Here is a 15986-nt window from a genome sequence, read left to right on the forward strand (position 1 = left end):
GCAACATCTTCCATTCATCTTTTGAACATGGCAACGTCATACCTATCCTCAAGAAGTCATCCCTCAATCCGTCTTCTCTGTTCCGTTATCACCCTAACTCATTACTCCCATTTGCCTTAAGCAGCATGTCCACTTTCAAATGTACTCTCACCTCTGATCCAGGTTGCTCTTCGACCTGCTAGAATCTGGTTTCCAACAACACTACTCTACTGAAATTTCCTTAGTCAATGTAAGCTATGATCTACTAAACACCAAAAACTACTGTGTCCTTCTTGACCTGTCCTTGGTCTTCAAAACAGTTGACCACTTTCGCCTGTTACAAATTCTCTCATCTTTTAGCAGACTGGACTCTCTCCTGGATCTTCTCGTACGTCAATGCCCAAACATCTAGTTTCTCACACACTACCTCATCTCGTGCTCTCTCTGTTGGTGTGCCTTAAGGGGCTGTCCTGGGACCCCATACTCTTCTCCATCAATACTTTTGACTTGGGATAGTTTATGCAATCCCATGATTTTAGGTATCACTTTTATGTTGATGACACTGAAATCTACCTTTGTGGTCCGGATATAACCTCTATAATGCTATTCATAGTGTCTATCAGCTATATCGTTCTTCTTCAGCTCCTGATTTCTAAAACACAACATTTATAAAACTGAACTTATTATCTTTCCCCCTATCTCACCCAACCTTCCCACCACACCTATTGATAACAGTCAATGGCTTCACAATTTCCTCAGTCTCACAAGTTCATTCCCTTTGGATAACCTTTGACTTTGCTCTATCCTTCAAACTGCATTTCTAAGCCCTTACAATCTCCCACTTCCTCCTGAATCAGCTCATTCCTCAACTTTGAGTCAACAAAAACTCTAGTCAGTGCATGCCCACATCATCTCCGACCTTGACTATTGTAATATCTTCCTCTGTGGCTTCCCTCTTGCACTCTTCCAATCTACCTTCAACTCTCCTGCCTGACTAATCCACCTCTCCCCGTTACTCCTCAGCTTGTCCTTTCGGTCAGTCCATTCACAGACTATCCATTGCCCAGAGAATTCAGTTCAATATATTAGCAATGACATAGAAGGCTGTCCACAACCTGTTCCCTCCACACATCTCGGATTATTTTGATAATTCACCATATATAAAACTTTTATCGCCTTTTATTTATTTTTTAATAATTAACCCTCTCCAATCCAATTTCCCTGCCACCCGCCCCTCCCCAGCTCTTATTTACTTTGGGTGGGAAAGCGCATTGTGGATTCCTTGGAATTACTCAAAAGAAGCACATAAAAATGATGTCATGATGATTTTATTAGCAATTCTTTGAAAATTAAAAGTGAGTTACACTATGCAGGGGGGAGATCGGACATCACAGCCCTCTTCTGCATACTGTAATATATATATTACAGAAGAGAAACAAGTGTTGGAGTTCGTCCTACGGGGAGATCCCAATGTCGGACAAGGTCCGACACTGGATTGGAAAGGGTTAATAATTTTATAATTTTTTTTAAAACTAATAATTCCTTTTTTTTTTCTTAGTCCCCATATGGAAGGTGAACTCATGATTGCTTGATCACTCCTGCAGTACAATATATTATGATAGTATTGCATTATACCGTGATCTGACAGCAGTCTATCAATCTGTAATGCCAACCCTGGTTGCCTTCAGAAGGCTTCCAGCAGCCATGGCAACGGAACGGCACTCCACAATCTCATTGCGCGGGGGTCATTTGGGTCCGCCGAACTCTGATCGGGGCATTTAAATGTTGCTATCAGAATTGACGGTGGTATTCAAAGGGTTAACAGCTGAAATCAATGTAAGCGCTGATGGAGGCTGTTGCGGGCGGGTGTCAAAGACAGCTGACATCCACATTGGATGGAGCAAAATCGACCATTGATCCCGCTCTACGCAAATCTTGAACCTTAATGATGTAACTGTACTGGAACGAAGGGTGTAACTATAGGGCAGTGGTGTCAAACCTATGGCACGCAGAACCTTCCCTGCTGGCACGTGCAATCGTCATCCGCCCACCACGTCAGCTGATCCCGGCGCACACTGTGACATCAGTGTGCAGCCAGGATCCTCCTTCCCCCTCCCCTGACATATCCTGCAATGATTCCGCAAAAGCAGGGGAGGAGGCGTTTGGCAGCACACTGACATGAGGGGGTAAGTATATGGGTCTCAGGGGAAAATTAGCATTCCTACTGGGTACCGCCCTGGGAGTCAGCATTCCTACTGGGGACCGCCCTGGGAGTCAGCATTCCTACTGGGGACCGCCCTGGGAGTCAGCATTCCTACTGGGGACCGCCCTGGGAGTCAGCATTCCTACTGGGGACCGCCCTGGGAGTCAGCATTCCTACTGGGGACCGCCCTGGGAGTCAGCATTCCTACTGGGGACCGCCCTGGGAGTCAGCATTCCTACTGGGGACCGCCCTGGGAGTCAGCATTCCTACTGGGGACCGCCCTGGGAGTCAGCATTCCTACTGGGGACCGCCCTGGGAGTCAGCATTCCTACTGGGGACCGCCCTGGGAGTCAGCATTCCTACTGGGGACCGCCCTGGGAGTCAGCATTCCTACTGGGGACCGCCCTGGGAGTCAGCATTCCTACTGGGGACCGCCCTGGGAGTCAGCATTCCTACTGGGGACCGCCCTGGGAGTCAGCATTCCTACTGGGGACCGCCCTGGGAGTCAGCATTCCTACTGGGGACCGCCCTGGGAGTCAGCATTCCTACTGGGGACCGCCCTGGGAGTCAGCATTCCTACTGGGGACCGCCCTGGGAGTCAGCATTCCTACTGGGGACCGCCCTGGGAGTCAGCATTCCTACTGGGGACCGCCCTGGGAGTCAGCATTCCTACTGGGGACCGCCCTGGGAGTCAGCATTCCTACTGGGGACCGCCCTGGGAGCCAGCATTCCTACTGGGGACCGCCCTGGGAGCCAGCATTCCTACTGGGGACCGCCCTGGGAGCCAGCATTCCTACTGGGGACCGCCGTGGGGGCCAGCATTCCTACTGGGGACCGCCGTGGGGGCCAGCATTCCTACTGGGGACCGCCGTGGGGGCCAGCATTCCTACTGGGGACCGCCGTGGGGGCCAGCATTCCTACTGGGGACCGCCGTGGGGGCCAGCATTCCTACTGGGGACCGCCGTGGGGGTCAGCATTCCTACTGGGGACCGCCGTGGGGGCCAGCATTCCTACTGGGGACCGCCGTGGGGGTCAGCATTCCTACTGGGGACCGCCGTGGGGGTCAGCATTCCTACTGGGGACCGCCGTGGGGGTCAGCATTCCTACTGGGGACCGCCGTGGGGGTCAGCATTCCTACTGGGGACCGCCGTGGGGGTCAGCATTCCTACTGGGGACCGCCGTGGGGGTCAGCATTCCTACTGGGGACCGCCGTGGGGGTCAGCATTCCTACTGGGGACCGCCGTGGGGGTCAGCATTCCTACTGGGGACCGCCGTGGGGGTCAGCATTCCTACTGGGGACCGCCGTGGGGGTCAGCATTCCTACTGGGGACCGCCGTGGGGGTCAGCATTCCTACTGGGGACCACAATGTGAGTCACTATTACTGCTGGGGCCACCATGGGGGTGACTATTACTGCTGGGGCCGCCAGGGGGTCAATATAACTACTGGGGCCGCCGTGGGGGTCCTTATTACTACTGAGGGGATCCCTATGACTGATGAGGCCACTGTGAGGGGTCACTATTACTGCTGTGGTATGCTTACATGTGGCGGAAATGCTGCAGAATGTCCTTCATGGAAAATTCTGCAGCATTTCCGTTTTCAAAAATCTGCACGCTGTCTATTCTGAAGCAGCCCTTTACTTTTTAGAACTACGGGGGTAAAATCATATATCGTGATAAGCCCCGCCCCCTGACATGTTGGCACTGTGCGATAAATAAGTGGGTTTTGGGTTGCAGTTTGAGCACTCGGTCTTTAAAAGGTTCGCCATCACTGCTAGAAGGGATGTAGGGGATGTGGTTGCACCTGGACCCTGGAGCCTTAGGGGGCTCATAGGGTCTCTGTTCTCCATATAGGGAGCCCAGTACTATGAGGAAAGCATTATAGTTGGGGGCCCCGTTACAGATTTTGCACTGGGGCCCAGGAGCTTCAAGTTACACCTCTGACTGGAGCATTAAGGGGTTAATGACATCTGCGCCTGGAATTACCAGCGTCAGCCACTCATCAGCTAATACTCTGCAGCCTGCGTATTGTGACGCGTCCATCTGTTAAGGCCCATTTACACCAGCCGATAATCGCTAAAAAACCCCCGCTAATCGGTGATCGTTTTAGCAATCATCAGTACGTCTAAATGTGCGCCCCCATTTTATGCTTGAAAAAGACTCTTTTTGAGTCGTAACGTTGCATGTAAACTATGGAGGAATAAAGGAACGTTTTATTTGCACCATTTATGCTGTCACTGCTACCTATTTTCTGTGGATGAAGTGGACCCTGGGATTGGATGCTTTGGTGACTGGGCATTGCGAACCTGTCCTACCATATTGTGGTGAGGAAGCTGTGCTGCTGGCAGACCTCTCTTTAAATGTGCGCCCATGGTGCACTACTAGCTGATCGTTAAATTCAGTCTAACCTAAAAATTGTTGGTCATCCTTATCAGAAGTTCTCATTGTTTCCCATGGAGAACAAAGGACCTAAGCACAGATAAGTGCCCTCGGGCTATTAACTGCATTCAGTGAAGGCTTCATTTGCACACCTAATTGGTACTTAAGTAGCTACTTAATAGTTTATGCAAAATGATCACTCAAAGCAGTCACTCAAACTGTCCCACGGGCCCCTGTAAACCAGCCTTTAGACCTCAGGAGGAGGACGGAATGGAGGGGGCTGCCAGGACCAAAGATATACTGTATAGCCATCAGCCTCAGAAAAGGTCTCTGCAAGGAGGAATGGCGGCGCAAGCACTGAGCACCAAATTTGTATGGCACTATAAAAAGTGTATATAATATATATATATATATATATATATATATACATATACACACACATATATACACACACACACACACATATACGTATACACACAATATACAGAATGGCTTAATACTATATCCATGGTTTGTCTCAGTGAGTCACAGAGGGGCTCTAACTAGTAGTACTACCCTTCTCTGACTCCTCTCTAAGGCCTCCTGCAAATGGGTGGAAATTCCGCAGCAGGATTTCTTGTAGAATGTCCACCCGTGGAAGCTGCCATAGGATTGCGTTATGCAGATGGCTGTGATTTGTCCTCGCAGAGCCCCGCACAGAAATGTCACTCCACGGCCGCCGGCTCTGCTCTGCGCATGCACTGGCTGGGTGGCAGCCAACACATCACAGAGCCGGAGCCGCGGGAGCAGGCGAGTGCCGCACTGGTCACTGCAGGGGGTCAGGTCCCGCTGCAAGAATTCTCGCAGCGGGATCCGACCCAGCCGTCTGCAGGCGGCCTAACTCTCATAGGCAGAGAGAAATTATTATGCCAAATCACAATGAAGGTGGGGCTTAAAATGTTTTGTTGCTCATATCACTTTACTTCTACACCACATCACCATGTAGAGTACCGTGCTATGCTCCAATGGGTGTTCGGGGTGGAAATAAATGCGATAAGAGCAATGTAGTATAATGTTCTGCAGCATCCAAGGCATGTGATAGGATATTCTGCAGCAGCGCACATGTACATTATGAGGTTCTGCAGCAGCGGACATGTGCATTATGAGGTTCTGCAGCAGCGGACATGTGCATTATGAGGTTCTGCAGCAGCGGACATGTGCATTATGAGGTTCTGCAGCAGCAGACATGTGCAATGTGAGGTTCTGCAGCAGCAGACATGTGCAATATGAGGTTCTGCAGCAGCAATGTGCAATATGAGGTTCTACAGCAGCAGACGTGCAATATGAGGTTCTGCAGCAGCAGACATGTGCAATATGAGGTTCTGCAGCAGCAGACATGTGCAATATGAGGTTCTGCAGCAATGGAGGTTTTTGTATGATTCACTGTGGCAGCTACGGTGTGCAGTTTGCTGTTCTGCAGCAGCTGAGTTGGTTTTTTTTTACTAGTAAATGCTAGGATAGGTAATTTAACAATGGAGGACAGAGTTAGTTAAGCTACATTCTCTCTATTTGCATTGTGGGTTTGGTGCATGCACTGGGAGGGTTCCTAGCATCAAGCATATCCATAAGCCCCATTGTGACGGGTAACAAAAGAGTTTCATCTTGGCTTTTGTCTGGCCAGTTGTATTACTGTCACAATACACCCTATGTTACTGTAGGTTCCAGGTTGCCCACCTTTGAAGGAACATTGCTCATCTCCCTAACCACTCCATTCAATAGCTGCCCAGGCTTAGGGGGAACATTGTTGGTAGGTTCGTCTTCTCAACCCCTTCCTGGAGGCAAGTTGCCGTTGGCTGTACATTCTACAGCCACTGCAGTGAAATAGGCTTCAGGCCAAAGTGATGCTATTTTACGCTCTCCGCTCTCATAGAGATGGTTCTCAAGTTGGAGGCTCCGATTTACGATACGAGACAACCCCTTTAAGGCATTTCTACTAGTTTAAACTTGGCATTCTGAAAGTTGACAGCCAAGCACAGGTATTACAGCTCCAAAAAACAGGGAATATCTGATGCAGGTAGTAGGTGTTATACTTAGGATGGTGGGTAGGTACTCCACATTTGTTGGCATCGCTTTTACCTTCAAGTTGATTCTGCCAACTAGTTATGTAATGAAGTCCTTTGATGACTTATCAAATCAGTGGAATGCAAGGAGAACAACAAGGGTTTCTTCAGGGCATCTAATTGTCAATTTTCTGCATAGGAAGTTCCCAATGTTGTCTTCCGACCATCCCAGATCTAGCAGGACAGTCCCAAAATTTTGGCAGCTGTTCTGCAGTCCCAGGAGGCATGCCCCCTCCTGCTGTCTAATAGTTATATAGTGGAAACAAGCCAATAGGTGCTCAGGACAGCGCCTCTGTTGATTGCAGCCAGATATTTGAAGGAGTGAACCTGTAGCGTTTTTTTACGCAACGGCCAAAAAGTGTGAATGAAGGGAGTGTCGGTTCTGTTGTATCTTGTCTCAACCGGAAGCTAGGGGTGTGACAGCTATTAGCAGGAGTGAACGCCTTTGTCATGCCCCTAGATGCCAATTGGGAGACAAGATACAGCAGTAACGCCCAGGGGAGTGACCAGTACACTCTGTATCCCGACACAGTGACAGCCCTCCGAGGCAGACGGGGACAGTGAGCGGCTGCGACTCATCAAGCTAATGGCGCCAGCGGTCCTTGAAGTGCCGGTCAGGCCCCCAGTCCAGGGAAACACACAGGGAACGGCCACAGCTGGATGCCTTTCCGATCATGTTGCAGGCACAGCGGGAGTTGACAGCGGGGGACCTTGCAGCGAGGCCAGCGTGGAGGGGCTATGTTATTTTTCTGCCTGCCATCCCATGTGTCTTCCTGAAGGGCAGACAAGAAAACCCGGGACCGCTGTCACTATTCCCTGCACGCTGCCATGGTAGTTGCCGAATTCCCATGTGGGCGGTCTCACTTTTCTCCCTGCTCCACCGAACACCAACCCCGCTTGGCTGCCTGGAGCAAGAACTGAGATTTGCCTTGGATGGAGGGTTAAGGTTAGGGTTAGTTTAAGTGTTCGGCTTACATTATTATCTGTAAATGCCTCCATGTGAGAGCGGGGCTGCATTCACATGGAAGCATTTACAGCGAATAATATAAGACTAACACTTAAACAAAACCTAACCTTGACCCTCCATCCAAGGCAAACCTCAGTCCCCACACTGCTAGGACCTGGGTGCAGCCAGCCAATCAGCAGCTTGTGGGCGTACACTGGGCGAATACAGCCCATCACTAGGTGTCCACCCATACTTGTGGTGGAGACAAGATACAACAGTACTGGTATGTCGTTGGTAAAGGAAACCCTGTCTCAGAGGGACATCCAAGGAGAGCATGCAAGGAGAAAATATGGGGTGCCTGAGACCCCCAGAAGTAACAAGGTATAGACAAAAAGAGAAAAGACTCCTGCGCTCAGGGAACCGATAGAACACCAAAAAGTTAACACAATTAAAGGACCTACATGTGTGGATAGAGCTCTGGGTCCTCTCTGCTTCACTGGAACTAGTTGTACCCTTATGTTTAAGAGGTCCATCCACACATGCAGGTCCTCTAATTGTGCTTATTTTGCGGTGTGTTTTTTGGTGTTCCATCGGTTCCCTGAGCGCAGGAGACTTTTCTCTTTTTGTCTATACCCTATATAGGGGAAACTTAGGCACAGTCTTCAACTCTGCCAGATCTATCACAGTGCTCATGCTGGATACTAAATCTGGCACATCTTTAGACTTTCTAGTTTAACGTTATACCACCTATGAGTTGGCTTAGTTTTACAACAGATGTTGCACCAGAGTTTTGGCACATTTTGGTGGGAAAGGTCGTGTTAGGCCACATCCTTTTTTCAGTGAAGTCACATCTTTTCTTACAAAGCTGTACCACTTTTGGGGTTTGGTGAAAAAAAGTGTCAAGAAGTATCTAAAACACATAATAAATGTAGTGCAGAGCATCTAAGATTGTTTTAAAAAAAGCGGGTACTGAAAGTGGGGCTTCAGAAGGGAGTACTAAAGCTGGGGCCACAGAAGAGGGAACTATAACTAAGTAGAGTCACAAAGAGGGATTTAAAACCAAGTGGGGCCGCAGGGAGGGTATTATTATTATTAACTGAGGGCCACGAAAGAGGCACTATAACTAAATGGAGATACAGATGGAGTACTATAACTAAGTGTGGCCCAAGACAGGACATTACTTTGTGGCGCCACAGAGGGGATACTTGTACTGTGTGTGTGTGAGGGGGACGGGGGTTACTGACAGATTCAATAGGTGTACCCTCGGGATGGGGAAAGTGTGCAAAGACAAGTATTGTCTGGTCATAGTGTCCAGATAGAGAAGAAAATTGATATCATGAATTAGAGGAGAAGTCACCTGCAATCACTGGAGGTAACTGGACTGTAATCACTATCACCGTGTAGAGCTGGTAACTGTTTATTATTTAAAGGTATATTAGTACTGCAAGAGGGTCTCAGAGGAACACTTTTACCATGAAGGATACGAAGGGTGTGACAGCATAAAAAGGTGCCCGACCTGACAAAAATAGGCTGCAACATTTTGTTCAAGTGTTGGCAGGTAGGATATACCTAAGGGAAGTCAATAGGCAGACATGTTCAGGGTCTACTAGAGTTAGTATCATATCACTCCCGACATCAGTGTATACTACATCCTACAGTATGATCCGTTACCCTATGTAGTAAATCTGATGTGTAGGATTTTATATGGGGATGCCTTTCACTTTTTTATATGCGAAATAAAATGCATGTTTTAAAGTGCCTACATGGAGCTTCAATACGCGGCGATGGGTGCAGCGTCCCTCTTATATTGCCAGTAGGGCTGCCGGGTAGTTCACCGGCCTGGCTGGTATTTTGCCCACCACGCCGGTTCCGCTGCGCTTGTGGGTCCCCATCGCTCCTGCAGGCTGCTGTGATGTCCTCTGTGCCAGCAGAGCATTTCTTTCTAGAAGCAGCGCTTGAATTCCCCACCTCCAGCAAAGATAATGCCTTGATTGGCTAGCCAGCTTCAGCCAATTAGAAGCCGGCGCTGGGTTAACCAATCTCAGCCATTCAATGATGTCACTGAATTGCTGTGATTGATTAACCCAATGCCGCTGCTGGCTAGCCAAATCAGAGCATTATCTTTGCTGGAGGCGGGGAATTCAAGCCCCGATTCCAGAAAGGAATGCTCTGCCGGCACGGAGGACATCGCGGCAGCCTGCAGGAGCGATGGGGACCCGCAAGCGCACCAGACCACCGGTGGTAGGTGAGTATTGGTGTCTGTTTTTTCATGTGCAGTGTAGTGTAGTTAGGGGTTACTTTTGTGTACATTTTTTTTCAAAATTTTGGGTGGGAAGTAGGGAGTGCGTCTTACAGTATATGGGTTGAGGGGAACTATTACTACTGAGGGGGTTACTACTATTGCTGAGGGGGGTTAATATTGCTTAGGGGGGTTACTATTATTGTGGGGTTAATATTATTACTGAGAGGGGTTAATATTATTGTAGGGGGGTCGCTATTTCTACTGGGGTCACTGTGAGGATACCCATTTCAACTGGGTCCACTGTGTCAAGTGATGCAGCAGCCAGCGAGGCTGCGATCACTAGAGGCCACCGGGTGCCCGGAGGTCAAATAATATGCAGTAATAAGCCACACCTCCTTTTTTTTTTTTACCATGGCTGGTATTTCTTCGTGACAAAGGTGGCAACCCTAATTGCTGGTGACATACACCTTATTGCAGTTTCACAATAGTGGAGAGTCATAAGTTGTAAAACATTATATCCTCATCATGCCAGAAATCTACTTCCATTATTCTACATGTTAATGAACAGACAAAGCTATGATAACTACCCTGTTTCCCTGAAAATAAGACATACCCTGAAAATAAGACATAGCATGATTTTCCAGAATTTTTGAGGTTGCAAAATGATTTTTCAGACTTTTTGAGGATGCTTGAAATATAAGCCGTACTCCAAAATTAAGCCCTGCTAACAGTTAATTTAAAAAGTCAATTTAAATAGTGTCCAGGCAGCTATACATGTAAAAAGGTATACCTTTTTGAACAAAAATTAATATAAGACACTGTCTTATTTTCGGGGAAACACGGTATAAGAAGCCAAAAAATATGTACTTACCATGCTGGGAAGGGACTCCCCACCTGTGGCCTTCAGCTGCGGAGAGGAAGGCTTTTGTTAGTATACTGACTGGTATGCAAAGAGGTATTCTGGAGCAGGAAAGATGACAGACGTGATACACAAGTAAACACGGAGATACACAATTGATATGAGAGGTTCAGGAAAACCTTAGACTGACATACGTGCATACTTATACAATACATATACAAATATATACATACACACACACACACATATATATATATATTACACACAGTCACGCACAATCTATTGCATAAAAGGAAACCATATAAACCAGACGCAGCATCTCAGCCACATAACACAAGACATCCATTAGTAGTTCAGTCTATAGTACACCATTCACATTGGGAATGTACACATTCTACCTCTCCCTATTAATATCCGTACCCCAGTCTAACAGCACAGGAGTCCTTCCCAGGCAGCTCTCATGTAGTGGCTGTAGGTCCGTGTGACAGCTAGGTGACAGTGAGACACGCCCGAAGTGCAGGGAAGGACAAAGTCCAATAAGGAAAACACCAGAGTGAAAGAGAGAGCAGGTAGATGTGACACAGAGCTTCAAGAAAAATGTAATTGCTTCAAGTGTTATCTGGACTTTGGCATATCACAGACCATAGGGAACGGCAAGAGGAAAATGCCAAGGATAGAATTAGTTGGCTATAAATTAGTCACGGGAGAAGACTAGATACACCACTGGCTGGGGAGTGGTTGGGCCTACGGAGACACATTAGTATGTGTGAGAATAACATAGAACTTGTTACATATTCTGAATGGGTTACCTGGCAAATACGCCTGCGGATGGAAGGAATCCTGGAAATCAGGAGGACAGCGCCAAACTGCACGCGTGTGTTCTTCAGTCTCCTATAACGCTGCCTACGTATGAGGCAGAGGATAATAATGTGATAAGCACAAAATATAAAAAGGTTGGCTGGGACAGTCAATGAAGGGCTGTGATCGGGCATCGAGCGTGCCGATAACCAATCACAGCACTCTCTTGCCGGAGGCGGGGTTCTCAAACCTGGCCTACGGCAAAAGACTTGTGAATGCGGGGGAAGCCCGGATCAGCGGCCGCGACCCGGACTGCAGCGGCTAGGTGAGTATTTACTTTCTTTTTTTCTACCTAGCTGGGACTGATTTTTGGGGTAGGGCTTCTATTGCAAGCCCTCACCCTGAAAATCGGCGAGCGGTTAACACTGCCAAAAACATGGCACCAAGTCTTGCCGCGTTTTCAGCAGTGCTAAAACCACTGCCCATTCATTTCAATGGGCGACGCAGGGCTGAAAACGGCCAAAAATAGAACATGCATCGCTGTCAAAGCGCAGCGTTGGGAGGCACTGCGTTTTCAACCCTGTGTGAGCAGCCCCATTGAAATGAATGGGAGTGTTGTACAGCGTTTAGCGCTGGGCTGAAAAGGCAGCGCTAAACGCTGTATAAAACGCCCTGTGTGAGGGAGGCCTTATAGAGTTTTTGCTTTTTTCTAGTCTCTCTTCAATGAAAAAAAGTATGCCCCTGAGCTGCATCTGAAGGTGCGTTTAGACGGAACGATTATTGTTCCAAAGATTGTTCAAACGAACTAAAGTGAATGATAATCGTTCAGTTTAAGCATGAGCCAACGACTGGACGACGAGAGAGAATCGTACGCTTGTCATTTGTCGTTCAGTTTCAGCTGGCATAAAAATGATCGCTGGCTTCTCGTTGCGTTTAAACACGGATCGTTCAGTGCTTCACGTAGGAATGTGGGTCAAGAACACTATCTTTTCTCCTTAGGGAGAGCACCTAGAAGGTGAGTGAGTGAGGAGACTTATAAGGCCATTCATGCTCCTCTGGGAAATATATGCAAATAAGCCATTATTTACATAGGAATGTGAAACACTGAAAAAGAAGTTAACAAGAAATGCATGATTCTCAACAATGATTTGCCTGTTTAAACAGTCTGCCCGAGCGTGAACGAGCTGGTGATGATGTCATCAGCTCGTTCGCTTGTGCAAACGAGAATCATGAGGTTCTCGTTCAGTGTAAAAGAAGCTATAGGCATCTCATCCAGCTGGGTACTGATGAAGGGCAAAAATCTCCAGTTGTCTACAGATGGGTCACTCTTCATTTTGGGAAAGTCTCTGGATTGGTTGACGTTAGTTAATTTGCATATTATCCATCCATGAAGCATTGCCAAAAAAATATGTCTCCAATACATACTGTGTGTATTCAGTGAGAACCAGTAACCATACAAAAAAGAGGTAACATCAGGTCACCAACCAATGTCACCAAAGGAGAAGCAAGGACATGCTTGACCAGATGTAGCAAAGATATGAGGAAAAGAAAAAAAAAAGACCCAGCTCACCCACTGGGAAAATCACTGAAAACGTTACATTTTATTCTAGCATACTTCTAAAAAAGTCATACGTGACAAAAAATTACCATGAAGCAAGAAAAAAAAAAAATCCTTTTTCACTGGAACTAGGCGCCTTCCAGTGCCTGCTGCAGTCAATCACCAGCTCACTTTAGCCGGTGATTAACTGCAGTGGTTATATGTAACCAGTGTTGGGACATCATCGCTGGTATGGCAGGAAGTGGAGAGCAGCAGGAGACCGGGCTGGAGGGCAGCAGGGGACCGGGCACCCACAAATGGGAGAAGCTTTCTAAACATTGATTTTGCTTATAATCTCTTATGGTGAACTGTTAATTATCAAATTACCCATGGCATCAGTCTCAGTTATAATTGCCACTTAGAATGCCCACCTGGCTTGCCGTCCCCTCACATGAGCCTGCACAACCGTGATTTTGCGGCGGTAAGCCTGGAAATTCTTGCGGTTGAGAAACCCTCTAAGGTTTTTCTGTAGAGTCAGCGCTGCCAAACTTTGAATCTTTTCCCATTTTCTCTGTAGGATCCCTCGGGCACGCTCTTTCAGAAAGACCTGCGCCAGAGTTACAGGGGACATCCAACATCATCAAATATACAAGTCATGGAAGAAATGCTATAACTGTAGTTACCCTCAATGCTTAATAATGATTAGAATCCTAAGCAAATCCCAATTGTGTAGCATCAAAATACTGATAAAATTGCTCTGAAGAAACATCAGTTTCTCCAAAATAAAACGCTGACCCTCACAATTAATAGATGTTTACCATTTAAACCAGCAATTTGTGGTGCCTTGGGTTAAGAGTTTAATTTGTTCCGTGACGGAGCTCTTAACCCAAAACACTCGTAAGTCAAATCAATTTTCCCCATTGAAATGAATGGAAAAGCCATTAATCCGTTCTGGATCGCAAAGCTCTCCCACTGATTTCAATGGAGATGGCATTGCCCCATTGAAAGCACTAGGACGCCAGAACCCCAGCAGTGATTTTCGGGAAAGGGCTTTAAATATAAATCATCCCTAGTAGAGATGAGCGAGTATACTCGCTAAAGGCAATTGCTCGAGCGAGCATTGCCTTTAGCGAGTATCTCCCCGCTCGAGACTGAAGGTTCGGGTCCCGGCGCGGGGGAGCGGTGAGTAGCGGCAGTCAGCAGGAGGGAGGGGGGGGGGGGGAAGAGAGGGAGAAAAAAGATCTCCCCTCCGTTCTGCCCCGCTCTCCCCCGCAGCTCCCTGCCCGCTGCCGGCACCCGAATCTTCAGTCTCGAGCGGGGAGATACTCGCTAAAGGCAATGCTCGCTCGAGCAATTGCCTTTAACGAGTATACTCGCTCATCTCTAATCCCTAGCTGTAGTAAAAAAATGTTAAAAAATACAGTCACCTGTCTGCCGCTTGTTCTCCCTGCACTGCTCAGCAGGCAGGGATTAAAAATGCAGGGAGAACAAGCAGCGGCTAGACACGCCTGAGCCCCGGCAGCGGAGGTCAGGTGAGTATATATTTTTTACTACAGCTAGGGATGATTTTCAGGAAAGGGCTTATATTTAAAGCCCTTCCCCGAAAATCACTGCAGGAGTTGCTGGTGGCCCCATTGAGAGCAAGGCTTGTAATCCAAGTTTTTGCTCCTAAATCAGGGCAAAAAGTCAGGAGGGAGCTGCTCTCAAGTCAAAAAGCTTGTAAGCCGAGACACTCGCAACCCAAGGGATCACTGTATAAAGATATTTTTTAACTCTATATTTAATCACAAGGGCCATGTGGTAGGCCATGCGGCGGCTATGGGGCCCTTGAAGAGAGAGAGCTTAGCCACGGTTGGTCCCATGCCATATGCTGTTGGGTCGTGTAAACCTATGGAGTTTTCTCTCCTGAGAAACTACATTGTTAACAGAGTGTGGTGGAAAAGTCATGGACATGGGGTAGAGCAAGAAGCAGACAGCAGTTGCTTTTGCCCATGGTGCATTAACCCAGCACCATGGGCACCCAGTTTGATATTCGCCATTCTACATATAATGTACTTTAGTTTGAGTTTGTAAACTATCCTTTGCCTTCGTTTACCTCCTTTGTCCAGTACAAAAGGGGTATTGCCCCCAGCTTTAGCAGATTCACATGGGTGTATGTGCAATACACATAAAATAGAACCCATTGATTTTAATGGGTCCATTCACATTTAGTTTTTTCGCGTGTGTAAAAAAAGATGCAACATGCTCTACTTTTGTACACATTTGCGCATCACAGGTCCCCATAGAAGCTTAGATGGACAATACGCATGGAGATGTGCAATATGCTGCAAATTCAGAAGGACAAAAAACACATCTGGAACTCATTAGGCTAAATAGCCATTTAAATCGGGGCGAGGTTGTGTCCTGTGCGCAAAATACCATGCCCTGTGGGCGTAAAAAGTACAGTGAGATATGCCGATTCATGTGCAAGAAAACCTTGTACATAGTGCAAATATGTTGCGCTGAGCCGTGCGCAATTGTGAATACGCCCGTGTGAAGCCGCCCTTTATTCTGTATTCTTTCCAGGATCAATTCCGTAGTCTGTGATAACGTTAACCCTTTCATACCTTGGAGATGCCAATCTGATAAAATGCTGAAGAGTCCCCAAATATCTTGGTTAGTACAGCAGCACAATGCTCTCGGTCTTCTGTCAATGTGCTTGCCCTTCCTGCAAGGTGACCATATCTGAAGAAATAGCAATGCTTTGTAAACTAAAGGAAACTACAGCTGAGCTCAAAGTAACGGACCTTTAGCGTAAACTAACGGTTTCACCTGTAGACAAACTGTTCAAGTGGGATGCGGATGGGATATCCGTCTTTCATCAGCTGCACAGCTTCCAGGATTCCGGAATTTCTCAGTTGAGAACTAACAAACTCCACATCAAATATACCAGGAAGCTGTAATATA

At 47.4% G+C, this 15986-nt stretch overlaps 1 protein-coding gene and 1 long non-coding RNA gene across 2 annotated transcripts in view; both read right to left on the bottom strand.

Annotated features, from left to right (window-relative positions):
• Positions 1-13579, bottom strand: part of LOC136587779 (unconventional myosin-XVB-like) — a 90775-nt gene extending 77196 nt beyond the window's left edge. Inside the window, exons 1-3 of the mRNA XM_066586542.1 lie at positions 13472-13579; positions 11515-11608; positions 10718-10753 (exon numbers count right to left, since the gene is read on the bottom strand). Of these exons, the coding sequence (XP_066442639.1) occupies positions 10718-10720 (3 nt within the window). The 5' untranslated portion in view covers positions 10721-10753; positions 11515-11608; positions 13472-13579. The remainder of the gene's footprint in view (positions 1-10717; positions 10754-11514; positions 11609-13471) is intronic.
• A 22-nt stretch (positions 13580-13601) lies between these two features.
• LOC136587780 (uncharacterized) lies at positions 13602-15970 on the bottom strand. Its single transcript, XR_010787492.1, has 3 exons — positions 15852-15970; positions 15647-15764; positions 13602-13647 (listed from the first exon to the last, which is right to left on the bottom strand). It is a non-coding gene; the product is annotated as an uncharacterized lncRNA (long non-coding RNA).
• Between the last annotated feature and the right edge of the window lie 16 nt (positions 15971-15986).

This window comes from Eleutherodactylus coqui, chromosome 13 (genome assembly GCF_035609145.1).
Source record: "Eleutherodactylus coqui strain aEleCoq1 chromosome 13, aEleCoq1.hap1, whole genome shotgun sequence".
NCBI lineage: Eukaryota > Metazoa > Chordata > Amphibia > Anura > Eleutherodactylidae > Eleutherodactylus > Eleutherodactylus coqui.